The sequence below is a fragment of the Miscanthus floridulus genome, chromosome 4 (assembly GCF_019320115.1).
Source record: "Miscanthus floridulus cultivar M001 chromosome 4, ASM1932011v1, whole genome shotgun sequence".
In the NCBI taxonomy this organism is placed as follows: domain Eukaryota; kingdom Viridiplantae; phylum Streptophyta; class Magnoliopsida; order Poales; family Poaceae; genus Miscanthus; species Miscanthus floridulus.
Window position 1 is genome coordinate 95,848,141 of NC_089583.1, and position 20,522 is coordinate 95,868,662.

Here is a 20,522-nt window from a genome sequence, read left to right on the forward strand (position 1 = left end):
CAGGTGATTAGTCCATAAGTACATATGCGTGAGCAACATATGCCATGAAGGTAAAAATGGTTTGGAGATGTTGCAAAGCTCACACATGTGATGATGAAGGAGCTCATTACACATGAGACATGATATTGAGTCATGTGATCAAGGTGGAGAAGATCAAGACAAGACTTGGCTTGATGGACCGGTTGCAAGCGTGAAGGGCAAGTCATGGGCTTTGGAGCGATGGACCGCATGGTGGTGAAGCTTGAGGCAAGACTTGGCGCTGATGGATGAAGGCAATGGTGAAAAGCAAGTGAAGTCAAGATCGATGAACCAATATGATCATGTGATGATATGAAGTGGATTATATCATTGTTGATCATGTTGGTGCATGTGTTGCATCGACATTGGAGGAGATGGAATGGAATGCGCAAGGCAAAGGTATAACCTAGGGCATTTCATTTCATTGATCATAGGTGTGTAGAGAAGTTGATGACTGGATTTAGGATAGATGGCCATACTATCAAGAGGGGCAAACTTGTTTGCATATCGGTCATCTAGTGCCACTCGAGTGATCTAACTTTGTATCGTCGCTAGGATTGAGTGGCGTGGCAAGTTGAGTGGTTAATCCTTTGGGAAATGATTGTAAAAATGCTAACACACATACACATGGTGGCGTACACTTGGTGGTGTTGGCACATTTGCAAAGGAGAAGTTGTGTTGATGTGCATCAACTCGACGATGAAACGGAGGCGAGAAGGGTTTGAAACTCCACTAGCAAAGTGTCCGCCTGTAGAGTGTGGACAGTCTGACGGTGCCACCGGCGCCCTATATAGAAAAGATAGGGTTTCATAGAGTGGACCAAACGCTGGTCACATGGTGATCGGACGCTGGGGTCCTGTGTCCAGTCAGTGGCGACAGAGAGCGTGCAGGCATTGGTCTTTGACCAGACGCTAGCACTGGAAGTGACCGGATGCTGGCAGGGTGCGTCCGGTTAGGCTGACGTACGGTGACATAGGTAACACAAAAAAGTTGGAGAAGGATCAGGACGCTGACGCTGCATCCGATCGTGACCGACCGGACGCGTCCAGGTCACGACTGGTATCCTTACTGGAAATGACCGGACGCTGGGGTTGCTGCGTCCGGTCAGTTTGTGCAGCTACATCCGGTCATCACTTTACCGTTGAGATCAAGTGACTAAGGTTGAATGGAGGCAACACATGGCGAGCATCCATTGACCGAACACTGAGGTCCTACGTTCGGTCAATACGACCTGGAGCGTCGGGTCGTCCCGAGTTTGGCCCAGTGAAAGGGTAACGGCTAGTTTAGCCCATGGGGCTATAAATAGAAGGTGGCCTCAGGCCATGGCTGGTGCTGAGCACCTCAGGGGACTTTGTGCCCATGCTTGTGAGTGCTTAGGAGTCCTCCGTCTCACATATGCTTGATAGTGATCATCCGATTGTGTGAGAGAGCGATTCTAGTGCGATCGCATTGTGAGGTTGCATCTAGTGGCACTAGGTGATCAAGTTGCAAGCCAATGGTGTTTGTTACTCTTGGAGGTTGCCACCTCCTAGACGGCTTGGTGGTGGTCTCTGTTGAAGCCCGCAAGAAGCTTGTGCGATGCTCCAGAGAAGAGCTTTGTGAGGGGCATTGTGCTCGCCCCGCGGGAGCCGCGAAGAGCAACTCTAGTTGAGCGTGTCATTGAGCTACCCTCACTTTTGGGGTAGGTTCTTGCGGTGCCCGACATGCGGGCTTGGCGGGTGATGCTAATTAGCCGCCGAACCACCAAGTGAGCGGTCGACATAATGGGGACTAGCGTGTTGGCAAGCATGTGAACCTCAGGAGAAAAATCACCGTGTCAACCTTGTTCTTCCTGTTGGTTTGCAATCCCCTTTCACAAGCTTGCATTTATATTTCATATACATTATGCTTGTGTAGTTGCTCTTGTAATTAGTTAGCTTGTGTAGCTTACTAGTTACCTTATTGCTTGTGTAGCATAGAAGTAGCTCCCTTGCGTGGCTAATTTGGTCTGTGTAACCTTGTTAGTCACATTACTTAGTTTGTGTAGCTAAGTAATTGCGCTCTCTAATTTGGCATTGGTTGCCTTGTTATTGAGCATTGCTAGTGAGCTTAGGTGGCTTTGTGCTTTTGCTTACTAGCTTGTGTAGGAGCTCCCTTATTGCTTGAAGTACTAGTGGCATAGGCTTGTGTGACCTTGCTTCTAGAATTAGTTAGGTGAGCTCTAGCTAGCCCGGCACCTTTGTTGCTTAATTAGTATCTTTGGAATGTGATAGAGAACATAAATAGAGGGGTGTAGTCTTGGCTAGACCGATAGTTTTAATTCCGCACTTTTTCGGTTAGCTGACGCGATTATTTTTAGAAATGACTATTCACCCCCCTCTAGTCCGCCATCTCGACCTTTCACCTACGTCTAGTTTGAGTCGGTCGGTGACTTTATTCCTAAGCCCTGGTGCTCAAAGTTTGTTGTGGGGTTACAAACGGAAGAGAGAAAGATGAGGGGTGCAAGAGGTCCGGTCAGACTCCGGTCTAAAAGGCCAAGAGTGACGGGAGCTCTGCTATGCGCTAAGTGTTCGAGTGTGTGCTTGAGGTTTGAACCTAGTGGTTCTGTTGTAGTATGTGAGTGAACTGATTGATCTCTCCTTGTTGGGAGAGAGCGCATCCCCTTTTATAGATGAAGAGGATGGCCTTACAAGTGAGAGAGGGAGAGTGTACGTATGCTAAGTCTTGTTGCCCACGCCATCGGGTACAAGATGATTGTAGGCGCCCATGACACTGTTAATGTCAGATGCATGTGGGAGGTTGCGTCGTCTTCTTCTAATATGGCAGACGTCAGTGCCTGCCATATTGTTGATGCCTAGAGGCATGTAGGGGAGTTTACCATGTTCGCCAGGTATGGTAAATACCGACGCCCACAACACTGTTTATGCCTAGAGACATGTGGGGAGAGCCTTACCGTGTTTGTCTGGTATAGGAGTTGATGGCGCCTACAACACTATAGGGAAAAGTCGGCGCCCACAACACTACTTGGGTTCTGACATGCTAGGAAGGTTGCAGGGTACCCTTCTGACATGCCCTGTTGGTACTATCCTGCAGGTGTACAGGGTACAGTCCTCCGTATTGCGGTTGACTTGAGTGCCCTGTCTTACTTTCTCCGTCCATTCCCTGGTCCTCACCGAGCGGGCATTCCCGATCGATTGGTCCCAGTCGGCTCTGATTGCGCTAGTCGGAGAAGAGCTATAAGCAGGGGTTTGGCGCATCCCTGGTCAAAGACGCGGATCGAAGTCAAAAGTGGTGTTTGGCCAGGCCTTTCGATCGGAGAGGCCGTCCGGAGACAGGCCGGTAGTCGGAAGCGAGTGTTGTTTCTCTTTAGACCTTCCGGTCAGAGAGGCGGGCCGAAGTCAGAAGCGGGCGCCGTTCCTCCTCAGCCAGGCCTTTCAGTCGGAGATTGGATCGCCCTTCTAGCCTGTCGTTTAGGTATTTGGGCCGGCCCAGGAGTTGCACGTCGTTCGCAATGTTGTCTGCTGGGACCGAGCCTTTGTTGAAAGTCGGTCCATGAGGGACTCCGGGTTTATGAATCCGACAATATGTGTGTTCCATGCCAACTTATTCATACAATCAATCACTTCACATATGGATCATATCAAGCAAGATCAACTTAACCAACACATATAGCAAAGAAATACCAAATCAAGGCGGAGACCAATACATAGAAAACACCTTGCGGAGAAAAGCAACACATGATTGTTGAGCAACCCACTACCAAATAACGAAATATAGGAGGTGGGAGCCAGCAAGGATAGATAGACTCTAAAATCCTCCACGAATGTCGGTTCCTATTGGATTGATTTGATGAACCAAAACCTCTCCACTTCTCTCCTAAACCTTAGCCTCTACCGCCGTCCCCTTGACCCTTGCCTTCCCCTACGGGCTTCTCCAACGGACTTTGTAAAGCGACTCATGGATGAGCTGTCATCCAATAAATCGATGCAATACCACTGGAGGACAATCAGTGCATTCAAAATGTTAGAAACTGACTTTCAAACATGAGCCAATGTGTTAGATTAAAATAGTATATTATAACAGTGAATACAACTGCCAACCACCATACGAACGGCCCAGGTTGAGAACAGAATGATTTTTTAATCCTAAATAGTCCACACGAAGAGCCAGAGTATTGCTGAAGAACTACAAATCAAATCAAACGCTTGTCACGTGACCTACATGGGTCGACCCACCACTCTAGGTGTCATAATCACTCGTTGACCAGTCGATGTGCAACAACCCGACTCCTCCTACCCCCATCCACCGCTCTCCTGCCGCCCACGGATCCAACGACGACCTTGCTAATTCGTCGTTGTGTCACGGCCATCACCTAAACCCCGGACCCTTCTTCTCCGGCGGCAGCGCGTGGAGTGGTTACATGAGTGCACGAACGCATGACCCATTTGTGCGGAGAGAAAGAGCCCTACTATAGCGCTGCTACAGTAGGTGTGAACAGGACTAAAGGTGGGGAGAGCCCTCCCAAACACAGGGATACATTTGATCGAACTCGGATCACGATGAACGGGCCCGTACCATGCCATCCTACATGCACCCATCGCTGTACATTCCGACAAAGTTCAAAACCTGGGCAAGTAATTCCGAGGCTACACCCCATTAATCAACTATCATCACTGATGTAGCAAAAAAAAATGAAGAAGAAACGTTGATCTAATGATTGTTCTTCTTTTGCCTGAAATTCATATGCTAACAGCAAAACCGAGCTCAACACCATTACCAGAATGCTGCCATTTTAGGAAGCGCGACGTCGATATCGCCGGCGGCGCAGCCTAGACCTTGGCGTCGGGCCCCTCGGCGTGCGCGGCGACGGGGGCGCGGCAGACGGGGCAGGTGGGCGCGCGCGTGAGCAGCCAGCGGTCGACGCAGTCGCGGTGGAAGCCGTGGCGGCACGCGGGCAGCACGCGCACCTCCTCCCCGCCCGCGTACTCCGCCAGACACACCGCGCATTCCCCTGGCTCATCGCTGCCTGCAGGGTCCGGCGTCACCTGCACCACCACCATGGGGATCTCCTCGAGCGCGCGCTTGGTGTCCTCGGCAACAGCAGCCGCCGGCCGCTGCGCCTGCGGCCCCGTCTCGCCGCCGCCGGGTTGCTGCTGCCGGGACGGGCCGGTGCAGAGGCAGCCAAAGATGGTGCTGAGCGCGACGTACGACACGCTGGCGACGAAGACCACGATGGTGGTCGCCGCGAGCACCAGCTCCAGCTGCGCGCGCTGCGCGTCAATAAGCGACGGATCCGGCGCCTGTGGCTGCGGCGCCCCGACGAGGAGGCCGCGGCCGGAGTAGTGGCTCCGCGCGCAGCCGCCGCATACGCGCATGGCGATCGATCACTCTGCTCAGTCTCTAGCCTCTGTACTTGGTAGCACAGCAGCGGCACTCCGGTCGTCACTCCTCACGCTTGCTGTATGTAGCGTGACACCGAGACGGGTTTAAAGGGCGTGGTGGGGCGACACGGAGCACGGAAGGCGGGCGGAAGCTTCGGTTTACTGAGGGGGACGTCGGTTTCTGTTGTGCCTTACGTTTGCTCCTCTCTCTCTCTGGCTCGTTTGGTCGGTCTTGTTCAAATTCGCTTGCAGCAGTGCCTGTGCCCGCGCTGCAGCCGAACGCTCGAGCCAACACGGGTCGGGCGCAGGGCCAGGCGCGCAGCGAATCCGTGTGCCGGCCGGGGAGTAACGCGGCGCGTGTACCGATCACCTCTACTCCTATGTGCATGCATTTGAATTGAAGTTGATGTCCTCGTATAATGTTGGGAGTGTGGGCCTCATTGGATGATAAAACTTTAGTTGTCAAAATAGGCAAGACAAATTATTGATTTATATTTAGTTAGTTGCCAAAATTTACTAATATGTCATATTTAGCTCACCGAATTTGTGGCAAATATTTTTGTCTAATTTTTAATAACTTTTAGTTATCAAATCTTTGGTTGGTATGGTAATTTTTGGAAGCCAATCAAGCAGTATCTTGGTTGGCTTTGGCTAGTTGGCTGTGAGGTGGCTACTAGGCACTGCCTACGGTTAGGGATGGAAACAGGTAGAAAAACTCGTCTCCCATTTTTATTTTTATATTTTTAGCGGAAACGGGATCGGTTTGGAAAAAAAAACAAAATTAAAAACGGATAGGGATATACATAAATACGGAACTAGACAAATACGGACGGAGACTCAAAAAATTAAGTTAGAATAACATGATCAAATATTCACGAGTATACATGAATAAAGTCACAAAATAAAAGACATACGAAGTTATCGGTCCAATATTCACTAGCATGCCATGTGTGAACATGTGAACATGCATAATTGGTGACTAGTAGGTTTATCAACATATCAAATTCTAGACATATCGCACATGGATTAAAAACGGGATAAAACGGAATAAATGCGGGTCAATTCTGGATGAAAACGGGATTCCACGGAAACGGGCGGAAAAAACCCTCTCCCGTTTCCGTAAATGATTCCGCAAATACAGAACCGAACGGAACAACGTAGAAAACGGACGGGTCGGAACGGAATTTTTTCGTGCATTTTCAACATTACCTACGATTGCAAAGGTACTCCGCTGACCGGAGATGTGGGGACGCATCTACATGCGGCAGTGTTAGCGCCCGGATGGACGCCCATGATTGCACTCCATTTCGCGGCCCCACACGGGGGCCCTCTACCCAACCCCACATGGGGACCACTCGCGGCCCCTCTGCTTCCCTCACCCGGACGTCGGCGCCCACTCAGCGTGGCGCCCCAATAGTTGCAGTAGGCGACTGCGACGGGGGGTTCTCATTGCAACATGAGCAACACTTGCAACATATGTTCGAAAACAATTGAAACACTTACAAAAACACTGAAAAACACTTGAAAGCCATTACAAACATATGTAACATCCAAATAAAATATTTATAACATATGCAGCATCCAGATAAATACACTTACAACATACATCTGAAAAAACAGATTAAATATTTAAAACAGACGCTTGCCACATACGTATAGTCATTGCAACATATGCAACATCTCGATCTACTTTTGCAACACCCATATGAAACACTTGCAACATACCTTTGAAACATCTCAAACATTTGAAATATACGCTTGCAACATGCGTTTTCAGCAAAACCGAACAGGTGGCCGGGCGGGCAGAGCACTGCATAGTGAGATCCGGCGCTAGGTTGTGGAGGAAAAGGAGGATGGCAGCAGGCGGACGGCAGCACGACCCCCAATGAGTGGCAGCGCTACCCCGGCGACAGGGCAAGTGCAGTGCCCCCGACGAGCGACACCCACGGTGGAGGGTCGAGCGGTTGTGGCCTCACGCGGCGAGACTGGCAGCGGCTGTGCAGTCACATAGGAGCATGCCGTGGTGGCGCGGTTGCGGTGGAGTGGGTTCGAGAACGGAGACACGAGCTGAGTGCGAGTGAGAGCGTTAGGCCGTTCAGATGACCGTCGAGTCCCACCAACGAAAACGTCCAGGTGGACGGACGTCCACTTCCCAGCGTTACCGTTACGTATGGTTTAGCTGGAGGCGAGCTGAATTTCCTTTGTCCGTCCCTTTATCGGTTGCAACTTCTTCTTTTTTAGCAGAATGGGTTGCAAGTTTGCAACTAATGAACTAAGTACGGCCTACGGCGGCGCACCGTAAAGCCCAGCTGAAACTGTAACTAGGCCTAAAACTAAGTAGCACTTAGAAGGCCTAGAGCGCTGTACGCAGTACAGGCCCACCAGGCCTGTGGCGACAACTGGGTTGAGACATTTCGGCCTTGTAGGCCAGTACAACATTCATTCTGAGCAGTCCATCACAATTTCAGTTGGCATGTCGCGCTCACCGTGGATAAGGGCGTGCACAGCACAGCTCCTCCTGCCCAAAAGGCAGGGAAGAAAAGGTCACCGCAGTTTTGAAGAAATGAAAAAGAAAAGATGTTGATTGATTGATTGATGGGGACCTAAATCAAGTGCAAAGCCATGTGGCTTGTGTTTTGCCAATTGTTGATTCCCTGCAGAACCCTTGAGATTGATTGATTTATTTATTAGTCGTGGGGCCGTTGTGCTCAGGCATCACGAATAATTTCAGCGGCAACTTGTCACTTTGCCAGGTCATAAACATTTTTATCAATGCCATGCTAATCCTGTTGTTAATTACACAGTATAAGCCGACATAAACTGCTCGAGCATAACGTTTTTACATAAGGACGATGCGTTAGTGAATTGGCCAAGGAGAAAATGTTAAAATCTTTTATATTCTAGTACCACTGAAACGCTAAAATGTCTCTCTTCCCATCACTCGAAGTAACGTACGTAATTGCTAGTGGTATAACAACATGTGAAAATTCCATCACTGTATATGTTTATTCCTTTGCTCCCACGAGCAATTCATCACTACATATAAATCACATTCACATGTTCCTGTATAGAAATATATACTGCACGTCTGGAGTGTACACTACACCGTACATACACTGCAATGGCCGTACGTCTCGATGACTACACGCAACACTACATACATACAACTCCTAACGAGACAGCAAACGCACGCTCTGCACACTAGCCGTCCCGACGCCGACGAGACGGACCAGCAACGGACTAATAGCCGTGCCTGTAATCGCGGCGACTCCTCTAGTTGCTACGAGCCCCATGCACGGTCATCACGCGGTGCCCTCGACGCGCGCCTTGGTGACGCCGGCGCAGGCGTCGACGAAGTCGCCGTCGATGAAGTCGGTGGAGAAGACCTGCAGCTTGTCGCCGAGGCCCTTGGCGAAGACCTCGGCGATGAAGAGGCGCGCGTAGCCGTGGATCCGCTTGGTGACGGGCCACACGCACAGCACCGGGTTGTCGGCCTTGGGCGTCACCGTGTTCTCCACCCGGTAGAAGAACCTCCGCTCCGCCACGGCCGGCTGCTGGGCCAGGAACTTGAGGTTGCTCTCGAACTTGGTCTCCGGCAGGTCCGTGTCGATCCAGTTGTCCCTCAGGTACCCGGCGCTCCACAGCGGGTCCCCGGGCTTGGGCGCCGCCGACTTGCGGGGCTTCCACACGCAGATGACCCGCCGCGGGAGCAGCTCCGCCACCGTCTTGTGGAACACTGCCTCGTCCTGCGGGATCAGGTGCTCGCCGAGCTTCTCGACCAAGAACTTGTCGAACTCCGGCGGGTCCTCGTGCCCGTACTCGGTGCGGATCTCCAGGACCACCACCTCGGACTCGGTCTCGCCCAGAAACCTGGCCACGTCGTCCAGCACCACGTCGACGGGGTACGTCGCCAGGATGCCGTGGCAGACGCGGCGCTCCTCCTGCACGCGCACGTCGATGACGCGCGTGCCCGTGGCCAGCTGCTCGTACACGGACATGGACTGGCACTGCGCGAAGGGGCGGGTCACGAACGGCACGCCGATCTTGTTGGTGGCCGAGTCGTGCGTGCCGGGCCACACCACCTGGTGCACTCGCAGCCTGTCGGCGCCCAGCTCTGCCATCCACCGCTTCCGGTCCGCCGGCCGGTGCTCCGACCCCGGGAACGTGTCGCCGGAGGAGGAGAGCCGCGTGGCCAGCGCCCGCTTCTCGGTGGTCACCAGCTTCCGCCGGTCCACCTGCTTCGAGAAGAGGGCGCCCATGGCTTCCAGCGGGTTGGTGGTGCCGTTGTTCTTGCCAGCGCTGCTGCTGCTATTGGAGGCAGCCATGGATGGATGGATGATGGATAAATAAAGGATCCTGTGCTGTGCCTCGAGCTCTGACCTGGACCTGCACGTCGCTGTAAGCTGGAGACCGATTGATAGCAGCTCGCAGCAAGACAAACAGGGAAGGAAAATATCAGTGCGTGGGATTAGCCAACATGTGGTGATAGATGCTTTATCTGTAGGGGGCTTGGGCGCTTGGCTGATCGATCCGGCGGGAGGAGGAACGAGGAAGTGAGGCGTGTTCTTGTGACCTCCGCTGCTGTTTCTCCCAAAGACTTCGGTTTCCTTGGATTGGATGGTACAATTGGCGTTAGGTGGTAGGTGCGGTATAGTGCTGAAGGCAGGCCGGGCGGGCGATGGGTTTTTTTTTTCCCTTGGGCATATTGTATCCAAAAAAGTTCCTTGGGCATCTTGCCCTGTTCGCTTGGCTCGTTGCTTTACTCGTTCGGAGTATGGACGGGGTAATTGTTTTATGGCGAGACGGTGACGGAATCGAGGCCACAAGGACAAGGATATGTTCATTATGGACGGGCACGCCGCGCTATTGGCGAATTGGGGATGAAAGTTCCAGGTTGTCGCAGTAACTTGTCTTGTCGGGCAAATGCTCCAAACTTTTGTTGCACACATTGAAAAAGTCACCGATCGCGGCTATGCGAAAACTGGAAACAAGACACAGGTCATCATGGGTGATACATGGCAACGTGATCGATCTATTGGCAGAAGTGTTTTGAAATTTGCTGCATAAAGCAGCGGCACCGTGGCAGTAATTGGAGAGCGTCATCGCGATGTGCATATACCCCCAAATGCAAGGGGCATCTGTCAATCGTATTTAGCACATTAATACATGATGATGCGTTCGCATAGACACCGCTGATTGCCAGATAATTAAGCATGGGAATCACGCTGCCTGTACGCGACGCAGCGATGGGAACTGTTGAATAAGAGACACCAACATTACGATGTGACACTAATAACCACGACAGGGCTACGATCCCGACATGAGTGTGAGTGTTTGGTTCAGAGGAACGAGGTGTGAAGCCATAATGTAGGCCTTTACTCTTCGCTTGCTTTGATATTAATATATTTGGCGTTTCATCATGTTTATCCCATGAACATTCTTTTAGCACGCACCACATAATAATGCAGAAAAAAAAGGGAAACAAAGAAAGGAAGGATCACATACAGGAAAGGACCAAAAGTCAACCAGAGGCTTCCTGCTGCCAATCATTTGACTTGCACGCGTTCAAACTTCAAAGCACAACCTGTGCTCCGCGTTCAACTGCTCCCAACGACATGTCGACATGCACACATAGCTTCGTCAATCATATAATGGCGGGAGCCAGTAGCTAGGTTACTCGGGGTTACACTATTTCGAGTAATCAAGCTTATCATGCCTTCCACGTGGGCTCAGAAACCTAAATAACACAGGACCAGCTAATAGTTTCAGAATGGCGATAAGAAAAATGTTTGAATGCTTTTAGTCAGATGATGCCATTCAAGTATCTTTCGCTCTCCAGTGGCTTTGGTTAGCCTGTTCGCTTGAACTTATCAGTCTGGCTTATCAGCCATGGTATAGTATTTTTCTCTCATAACAAAACAGCTTCAGCCGGCTTATTAGCCGCAGAAACCATCAACCGAACAGCGGTTAAACCGTTGTTTTGAAAAAGTGAAGAAACAAAAACCTACCATGGCATGCCACCTGGTTCAAAGGAATAATAAACTATAAATGACTCTTTTAAATAGAGTATAAATGTTGGAAATTAGGAGTATCAGTCGCTCTCCTGCGCAACTGGCACTTCATTTCTGGAGAGAGATGGGCAATAATACCATAATGCCCACATTGGTTTCAAACTTTAAATGTAAAACATTACTACAGGATTGTAAGATTTCTCCACTAATGGCCACTTGTCTATAAGAATTTGCATAAACTAAACCAGGAGGAAAATAAATAAATCTTGAGGAGATCTCTGAGATATCATTTGGTTGTTAGCCAACCAACGGAAGGCTACATGTTAGTGTTACTGTCACAACCAACTAATTACATGATTAGAATATGTACCTGCCTTAGGAAAAATTAGTGCTTACTAAGGCCACGTTTGGGACAGCTATTCGCGGCTCCAGCTGATGCGCTACTGTAGCTGCAATGTTCATGAAGCTGTTTTTCTCCCTCCTCAAAACAATGGAGAGCTGGTGAAGACAGGTTTTGTGGCCCCTCCGGCTCTCCGGTTAGAGGGCGGACCGGCGGAGCCAGCCCACCCAAACAGGTCCTAATGATCAGCTTACCTCTCCTCAAGTACATCACTGCGTCATCAGTATGTTGGGACAAAGTGATGTACCAGACTCATAGGAAGCAAAATGTCCTGGCCTCCTAGTTGAAATTGACAGTTGGCACAACACAAAAGCATACACTGAGTGCTGAAGGAATCCTTTCACCTGGAAGGGAAAAAACAGTCACTGACGTTTCTCTTTAGAGCTCTTCTCTTTGGACTTTCCAGGTGCCCACTGAAAGTGGCCACAATTTGCTTCTGGATTTGATGCAGGCCCCTGACAAAATATAACAAGTGATGATCACTGTAAGATATAGTGCTGCGTATTCTCTAAAAGGGCCATTTACATTGTTCACAACCTATTTGACTGTTTGGATGACATGATGATGTTATGTCTACTAACTACTAAGCAGCAAATTGTGAGTACATGTGTACCTGAGCACGAGCACAAACATAGAACAAACGGCCTATATTAGGGCCCTTCTTCACAGATCTCGGAATGCATGGTTCACTATGCCCTTTGCAACGTGGTAGTGTCATCTTCATCTTTTGTTGTATTCTCTGCCACTCTAATGCTGCAGCATTAGACTTGTCTGTTGAAAGTGAACAGGATGATACATTTGTATTATCCTGATCTTTTGCAGCTGACGTTGTGCACTGCATGTTTTCAGGCAGACTATCATCATTTGAAACACATGTTTGATTTGTAAGGTCTAATGTTTCTGCTGGAGTAACCAAGGTCTCAAAAAACGACTTGATTGTTGGTTGAGACGATAAGTTGCGTTTAATTTTCTTTTTTGGCACAAACTTGGCGCTAGACAGTGAAGCTTTCTGGCTGCTATGAGAGACGCCAATCAAACCTTCATTTGTCCATTGATCAAGATTTGTCCCCTTGCACGTCAAACTAGGAAGGTTACGACCTTTTGCAAACTCAGTTATACCAGTTGTCAGTCCTTCCTTAGCTATAATTGAATTCTCCAAGCCATCACTACAGTAGCTACCGACTACTGTATCTTCGGACTGAATCAAATTTGCAGCATTTTGCAGCTCATAAATTTTCCCTTTACCAAGGAATGATACTGCGAATTGTGACATCACTGGCAGTCAGTATTACACAATATACTGTAACTAGTACCACTGCACACAAAGTGCTCCACTAAGCCCAAGTATAACTTAGGGGCTAGCTGCCATATAAGACCAGATGCCTTACCAGCTTACGAGCTAATGAGCTCTGATGAAACTGAATATTAAAAGAACAGCACTACAACACCGAAGTGTAATGCACAGCAAACATGCTATATTAAGCATGACCAAAGATAGGGTTTATTTTCTAACTCAGCCAAGCAGAGTGCCACTGCCACATAACTTATGAGTTTAGAAATCAACAGTGAACATCAGGAAAATGTGAAAGATAATTTGCATAGATCATTCTGTTGGCATAGTTGAGGTATGTGTCTAATAAACACATAAGAAAGCCAAGTCTTGAAGCAAGTTATGATTTCCTCCAAACCAAAAATGATGAAGTGCACTTTCCTTAACCGAAACTTCTATGAAAATAAGTACGGATTTTGGGCAAACACATTAACACACCATGAAAAGAATATTAACAGATAAGAAAATGAAGTCCTTACATAAGATAGAAAAGTTCCATGAACAACTCAGCTACTTGCTTTAGCAAAAATAAATTCTACAGAGAAACTGGTTTTAGCACAAACACCAAAACTGCAAAAGCAAGCTACAATTAAAAAAAAACATACAGAACACTAAAATTCACTCACCAATACTTTGTTGCCGTCCACGGACCTCTGGAAGATATCTTGCAGCTGATGGCGGGATATTATGAACTGGAAGTTCAGGTATTTCTTTCAGTAAAATATAAACTGGAATATGATCAGATCCTTCTAGCTTACTACTTCTTCCCCCTTTCCACCTGTAGAGAATGGAAAGATTAAATCATTCTAATGTAACACAGCAAATCATGTACAATATCCACTTCATTTCAGAGAAAACTGATATCCAGTATTCTTTACTTTGATAAATTTTCAGAATTCCCTCTTTTGAAATGATTCATTATCTCACATTCTTCTACATGGCAACAAAAAATGCTATGGTCCTCCACAGAATCACAGTGATGGAGACAGGAACCGGAAATGAGAATGTGGTCTATTCTAGAGCCATAATTATACTCTTCAGCACCAATTTTCTGATTAAAACAAGTATACGCTCCTATCCTGCACAAAAGAAACACAGCAAAGTATGCTTTAGAAAGTAAAAGTAACTTGGGATGAGTCTACTTATAAGCCCAGTTTGTTTGGCCTTTTCAGAAACACTTCTGCACGAATATTAAATCAGTGAAATCAATTAGAATTTTTTGAAAAGCAATTTTCAAAAGATGGCTATTTACTTCAAATCAAGCAGTTTTCAAAAGCGGTTCCTCAAAAACAATCTTTTTTATAGCTTTTGTAAGAAGCAAGTTTCTCCAGCTTATGGCAAAGCCCAGACAAAACTGGACCTAAGTCAACCATGGATAATGAAAATAGAGTAGACTCAACTCATTGCTACAACTTACAAAGAGGGTTCTATTTGACCAGTGTGGTTGCTTTCAGGTAAATATGAGCAACTTGTAAAAACAAAATCATGTGCACAAGCAGTTGGGTAGCTCTGGGGGCATTCCAGTACCTTTCAGGGTGTTTTGATCTAAAAGCATCAAAAAAGGGACCTCCGTGTTCTCTCAGCATGGATCTCAGCCATTCTCGGAACCTTTCATTAGGCAAATGAGAATAAAAATGCATGGTTGTTTCCGGATGCTTTATAATTGGAACCATAGCAAAAAATGCTAAAAGAAGGCTTACATTTGCTTCTCAAAGCCAGGTGGCGCGTCACACCTGTCTATAGAAGCAGGAGCAATATTCAAATCACCAACAACAAAGACTCTCTTTCCAAGAGCCAATAGATGTTCCCATCTTTTCTAAGAGGTAATGAAAGAAAGAAGCAAGTATAAGAAGCATAAATATATAGGCAATAAGCATTGAAAAGATAGAAGTATTGTTGAAATATTCTTCATGAGAGATACTTATTAGCAGAGAGACACACAAAGTACCTGCAGTATCTTGTAAAACAGTAGCTTAAAACGAACCCGCTCTTTGTCATCTTCTTCAACAGCTGGGCCATATATGTTGAAAAGAACTAAACAAGTGGTGAACCATTATCATTATTACATACAAAACAAAAATCAAATACGCAATGAAAAAAACTTGAAAATGCAAGAAGTTATGTTATGTTCCTATCAAGGGAACAAGCTACTTACCAAAATGCCCATGATCAGTGATGATGCACCGCCCCTCATTGTCCACCCTTAGGAGGTCCTCTCTTGTGATTTCACCAAGACCCTCCTCCTCGACAGGCATTGCAATAATGAAATCCCCAACAGTATCACTATTTTTTGCATAGTCCTGAAGTCCAGTAAAGCCTTCTTCAGCTGCTACTGGCAAAGCAACCTCCTGGCTGGAAAATGATGATGTTACTCGGCAAAATGTTGCAACACCTACAAAGGATTCGAGTACAGTAATTGACTGAGGGCGTGGTCCAATCAAAGTAATGCTGAACCCAGAGAACATCTCCAAGCAGGCAAGAAACTATGCATCAGTATATCAGCCAAATCAACATATTGTGATTACCATTTGTGACACCATAACAACATACCAGAGTATGCTCCACGACCTTTTGAAGAGCGATTGCATGAAACAAAGGCCTCATATCCTTCAGCCATAATGACATCTGCAGATAGGTCCTGCCTTGACAATTTGGTCTCCTACAATACAGCAGGCATTGATACAGTTAGCTCGAATTTTTCTTCTTAATATAATGATAAGCAGCTCTCTTGTGTGTTTGAGGGGGAAAAAAAGTTAGCTCGAATAAATCAGTACACACAAGCCTAACCCCAGCTCGCGCAGTTTTACTCTTTGCATTAGACAGAATAAGCGATGAATTGCATCCCACCACAGAACCAATTCTTTGATCAACACTAAACCAGATACATTCTCTCTCTTTTTTCTTTTTGAATGTAAACTAGCAGGACCTGCAGATACATTGTCTTTTTCCTTGTATGGGGAAAACATTGTCTTTTTCCTTGAAATGAAGTGTCAATCGCAGTAAGCTTCAAACTTCGCCCGTTTGCATTCCGTCCAATATCCAGTGAAATTTCCGCGTTTTAAGTGGGGGTCCGAGTGCGACAGTGAGTGATAAGCACAGGCAGGCAAGCACTACCGAGCTAGGGTTTCGGGTTTCGACACATGGGGGTTCAGTTTAGTGAGTGGGAAATCAGCAATTGGTCGGACCTGGAAGCAGATGATGTCGGCGTCGAGGGCGTCGAGGAGGCGGCGGAGCGAGCCGTGCTGCGCCACCCGCGGCCGCAGCCCGTTCACGTTGTACGTCACTATCTTCACCATCTCCAGCCGGTACCACAAGGCGTCACCCACGGTAGGCGAGGGTTCGAAGGGGAAACGCTTCGCTCTTCTCGCAAGCGGGGCGCGGACGAAGATACCGACGGCCGCTGCTGCCCGCAGCGGCGGCGGCGGGAAGCCGGGAACTGTGCAGGCTGGTCCTAGAGTGGTGTCCGGTCCCGACCCGAACCGGCGGTGGCTCGAGGCAGCCGTCCGATAATAGTGGTGGGGCTGAGATCTCGGGGGAGAGGGGACAACCAAAACAAACCCAAAACTATAAATTGGGGGAATTTTTTTTTGTGAGCCATTAAAAAAAGATCATAATTTTCTGAAAAAGTTCAGCGGACTTCAGCGTCACTACTCTAATTTTTTTTTTACCCTCCATGCCACTGCCGTTAGATTGGGCTCTAACGGTGTCAAACTGCAGGTGTGAAAAGTCGAAAATACCCTTAAGTCTAAATATGTCATTAATTTTTTTTAGCATCTTAACGACTTCAAATAAAAAAATTCAAAACTAGAAAGTTGTAGATCTCGCCGAGATCTATAATTTTCATATAAAAAATATCTTCTTTTAATACTACAAAAAAAGATATAATTTTTCTAAGATATATTAATTATATCAAATCATATTTTTTTTGCGGAATTAAATGAAGATAATTTTTATATAAAAATCATAGATCTCGACGAGATCTACAACTTTCTAGTTTTGAGTTTTTTCATTTAAAGTCGTTAAGATACTCAAAAAAATTAATGACATATTTAGACTTAAGGGTATTTTTAACTTTTTACACCAGTAGTTTGATACCGTTAGAGCCCAATCTGATGGCTGTGGCATGAAGGGAAAAAAAGTTGGAGCAGTGGCACTGAAGTTCGTTGAACTTTTTCAATGACTCACAGAAAATTACGATCTTTTTTTACTTCTGCTCTGTGCAGGCTGATCCTAGAGTTTAGACTTTTTTATAAAAAAAATAAAATGGAAAAAAGAAGAAGTTTAGAGTTGGGACGACAGCGCGTTACAAGATCCTCATGTCGTCCATGGCCTCGCGAGATTTGCTTGTTACCTGAAACCAGTTGCCCTGTGACTACACAGTAGTGAGTAGTCAGTAGGAGTACTGGCTACTGATCTTTTTCGTCGCTCGCTACCTCGGCGCGCCTGTGCCTGTCCAACTGAAAACTGTCTCTCTGTCTCTCTCTCCCCGGTCTTCACCAAATACTTGTATACTACTGCTCCAATCGCCAATAGGAGTGCAGAGTAACAAAGTACAGACTAATATTCGCCCGGTTTGTTTAGGCTTATTTACTTATAAGTTATGGTTGAAAGTACAATTGACTTATTTGATATGAGAGAAAAATACTGTTCGTTGGCTGATAAGTCATGGTTTATAAACCAAATATGACCCAGCAAACAGGCTGATTGATCATTTGATCGGGTCGGGAACTCGGGATGCTCTCTCCTTGCTCGATCAGACGACCTGTCATTACTATAGCCCTCTCCTCCGATATGTCTTTGCCCTTTGCAAGTTGCATGGTTTGCAGCTGCAGCCTCACAGCCATTGCTTGAACCGGCGACCGCCAGCAACAGCAGCGAGCGGCTGCTGTACGCCTGTACATGCAAACGAAAACGACGTGTATGCAGTAGCGGCGCACACTAGGACCTGTTTGGCACGGCTCCTCCTGAGGGGCTCCTCCGGAGGAGCCGGAGCCGTTTTGGAGGAGCCACAAATTGTGGCTCCTTCAAAACGGCTCCAGCTTCTCTGTTTTTTACTGAAAAACGGCTCTTTCAAGAAAACGTTTGGCAGGGCTCCTCTGGAGGAGCCGGAGCCGGAGCCGGAGAGGAGCCCTGCCGCACGGGCGTCTGCGCCTCGCTGGTCGCTCTCGCACCTTTCCCCGACTCCCCGTCGCCCGTCAATGTCAGGGACTCGGTTGGCTGTGCCATTTCCTAGTTGCGGGAGTAGAAGAAGAGCTCGTTAGGTCGATAAGTTCGACCGGTGCTGGTTTATTATGAGAGAAAAAATACTGTTGGCTGACTAATAAGCTCTGACTGAAACCAACAAATCAATTACTCAACTGTTATCGGTTGATCTCACGCGCTCGGTCATTGGCAATTTGCCACGCGCGACCTTGAACGAGACAACCCCTCTCTCTCTCTCATCCTCGTCCTCGCATCGTATCACGGACAAGAATCCACAGTCCACTCCTTGCTCGCATTGACCTGGTCGGCATGGCATGCGGTCCACTTCCATCCATGGGCCTGTTCGCTGGTTTGTTTTTTGGTTGATAAACCCGGCTAATGCTGATTTGTTGTGAAAGAAAAACACTGCTGACTAACTAATAAGTCTGAAACCAGCAAATGAAGAGACTGCACGATCCATTCCTCGTTGTTGGAAAAGAAGAAGAGAAAGAAAGTAGAAAAACAGGAAACGCGCGTGACAGCGCAACGCCGGGGTTATATATATTTAACTGATGGTAAGCGATTTGCTGATCTGCTCGCCGCTGTCCTTGCAGCGATCGTTGGGCCGCACGAAGAAACTAGAGGTCTAGAGCTGCTTATAGCATTTAACAACTGTTTCGGCACATGGTGTAATGTGATAAGCAGCGGCAGCAGCTGAACAGTACGCCTGAAACGTGGCAGCAATATAATTTTTTTTTATCGGGCAGCAATATAATTTGCTAGCCTAACTATTTTTTAAGATAAATGGAAAACATCATCCTGATTTATCTCGTTAAGAGAGGAATCAAATCACACTTATTATATGGTTCACAAAAAGAATAAATCTCACATGACTTATAAAGAGTGTGTTTGGTCGAGATCCAGACTCTCAGACACGTTTCTTCTTGTGAATCGGAATCACTTTTTCAAATCATTTGGCTAGTTGGTCGGATTCTAATTCTTAAAGGGTGGAGAAAATCATTGGTACAAAATGAGAGAATCACTAGAAAAATTTCTAGCTAGAATCAGTATTGCGTTCGACCGTTTGGAAATGTTTATAGTGATTCTGAAGAGAATCAGAACCGATTCTCACATCCAAACAGGCCCCGTTCGGCTTACCTTAATAGCCGGCTTATTCGGCTTCTTTTTTTCGGCCGAAACAGTATTTTTCTCTCACAACAATTCAGCTTTGGCTTATTTTTCAACCAATTTTAGCCAAACGAACGGGGCCTAAACTCAATTCCAAAAGTAGAGGGTCATCAATGGGTGCCGAAGAAAGCCATAGCTGCACAGTCGCTTATGTCTGAATGATGTATTATTTTCTATCATCGTGTCATTGTAATTGGACCTAGAACCTAGGCAGTATGTTCCCTTGTAACCTGTATGGAACCCGCAAATACGCTTTAGGTCAAGACTTACAGAAAACAATGTCATTTCTATATTAGCCATATGGACCAACAAAAAAGTAGAAGCACCTAGCAGTTGTAGTAGATTATATTGATTTCCTTCCTATTTTTGGCTTGTTCACTGGTTGGTTTCTAGGCTGATTTGAACTGGCTGGTGCTGGTTTGTTGTGAGAGAAAAATACTGTTAGTTGACTGGTTTGGATCGGTTGAAACCAACCAGCGAACGGACTGTTTATACCATCCACCGAATAGATTTTCCACAGTCAGTAGTGTAGGGATGGGAATAGATTGAATCCACCCTTGGATTTGGATCCGGCACCGTAGAGGCGTAGACTCAAGGCCAACTTTGAAGAGTCATGGGTCTATCCATTTTACATAAAGGTTATAGCCTCCCTAGCCCAATGGGTAGTATGAGTCGGCCTAAATATTTGTTATGCTATGACGGCTATGTAAACTATTGGCACTTCTACAAAAGATGAAATACAAGGTTAAAAAGTATCATGATAACACATTAAGGTTATTAGAAATGCATCAAATTAAATAAGTTTGCAAGTGAATCATGATTTTAATAATTTTATCTATTTTCACTCTAAAAAATACGGTATTCCCCGATCTACTTCCTAGCATAGACGTGCTTACAAGTTATGATCAATTGTGCTTATTAGAAAAAATAAAGAAGACTGACAAAATTTAAAAAAGGTTGTTATGTGATAATTGGATTTACCTATTAGGTCAATAGGTTCCGACCCACGATTCATTTTAGGCTCTGAACGTGGC

The 20,522-nt window shown here is 46.9% G+C and overlaps 2 protein-coding genes and 1 pseudogene across 4 annotated transcripts; all 3 read right to left on the reverse strand.

Annotated features, from left to right (window-relative positions):
- Positions 1-4,630: 4,630 nt before the first annotated feature.
- On the reverse strand, positions 4,631-5,430 carry LOC136552197 (RING-H2 finger protein ATL39-like; annotated as a pseudogene).
- Positions 5,431-8,357: 2,927 nt separating this feature from the next.
- LOC136552199 (uncharacterized) lies at positions 8,358-9,703 on the reverse strand. The gene has a single exon (XM_066543734.1). It carries the CDS (start codon positions 9,701-9,703, stop codon positions 8,681-8,683), a length of 1,023 nt encoding a protein of 340 aa, XP_066399831.1. The 3' UTR covers positions 8,358-8,680.
- Positions 9,704-11,448: 1,745 nt separating this feature from the next.
- LOC136552200 (DNA-(apurinic or apyrimidinic site) endonuclease 2-like) lies at positions 11,449-16,624 on the reverse strand. 3 transcript variants are annotated; one of them, XM_066543737.1, is made up of 10 exons: positions 16,305-16,624; positions 15,670-15,778; positions 15,275-15,511; positions 15,068-15,153; positions 14,820-14,935; positions 14,647-14,727; positions 13,998-14,198; positions 13,746-13,897; positions 12,403-13,046; positions 11,449-12,244 (listed from the first exon to the last, which is right to left on the reverse strand). In XM_066543737.1, exons 1-10 carry the CDS (start codon positions 16,413-16,415, stop codon positions 12,152-12,154), a joined length of 1,830 nt encoding a protein of 609 aa, XP_066399834.1. In that variant the 5' UTR covers positions 16,416-16,624; the 3' UTR covers positions 11,449-12,151. The 3 variants fall into 3 exon arrangements, with proteins under 3 accessions (XP_066399834.1, XP_066399833.1, XP_066399832.1); XM_066543736.1 differs by having other exon boundaries at positions 11,450-12,244; positions 15,275-15,471; positions 16,305-16,442; XM_066543735.1 differs by lacking the exon at positions 13,998-14,198 and having other exon boundaries at positions 11,453-12,244.
- Positions 16,625-20,522: the final 3,898 nt, after the last annotated feature.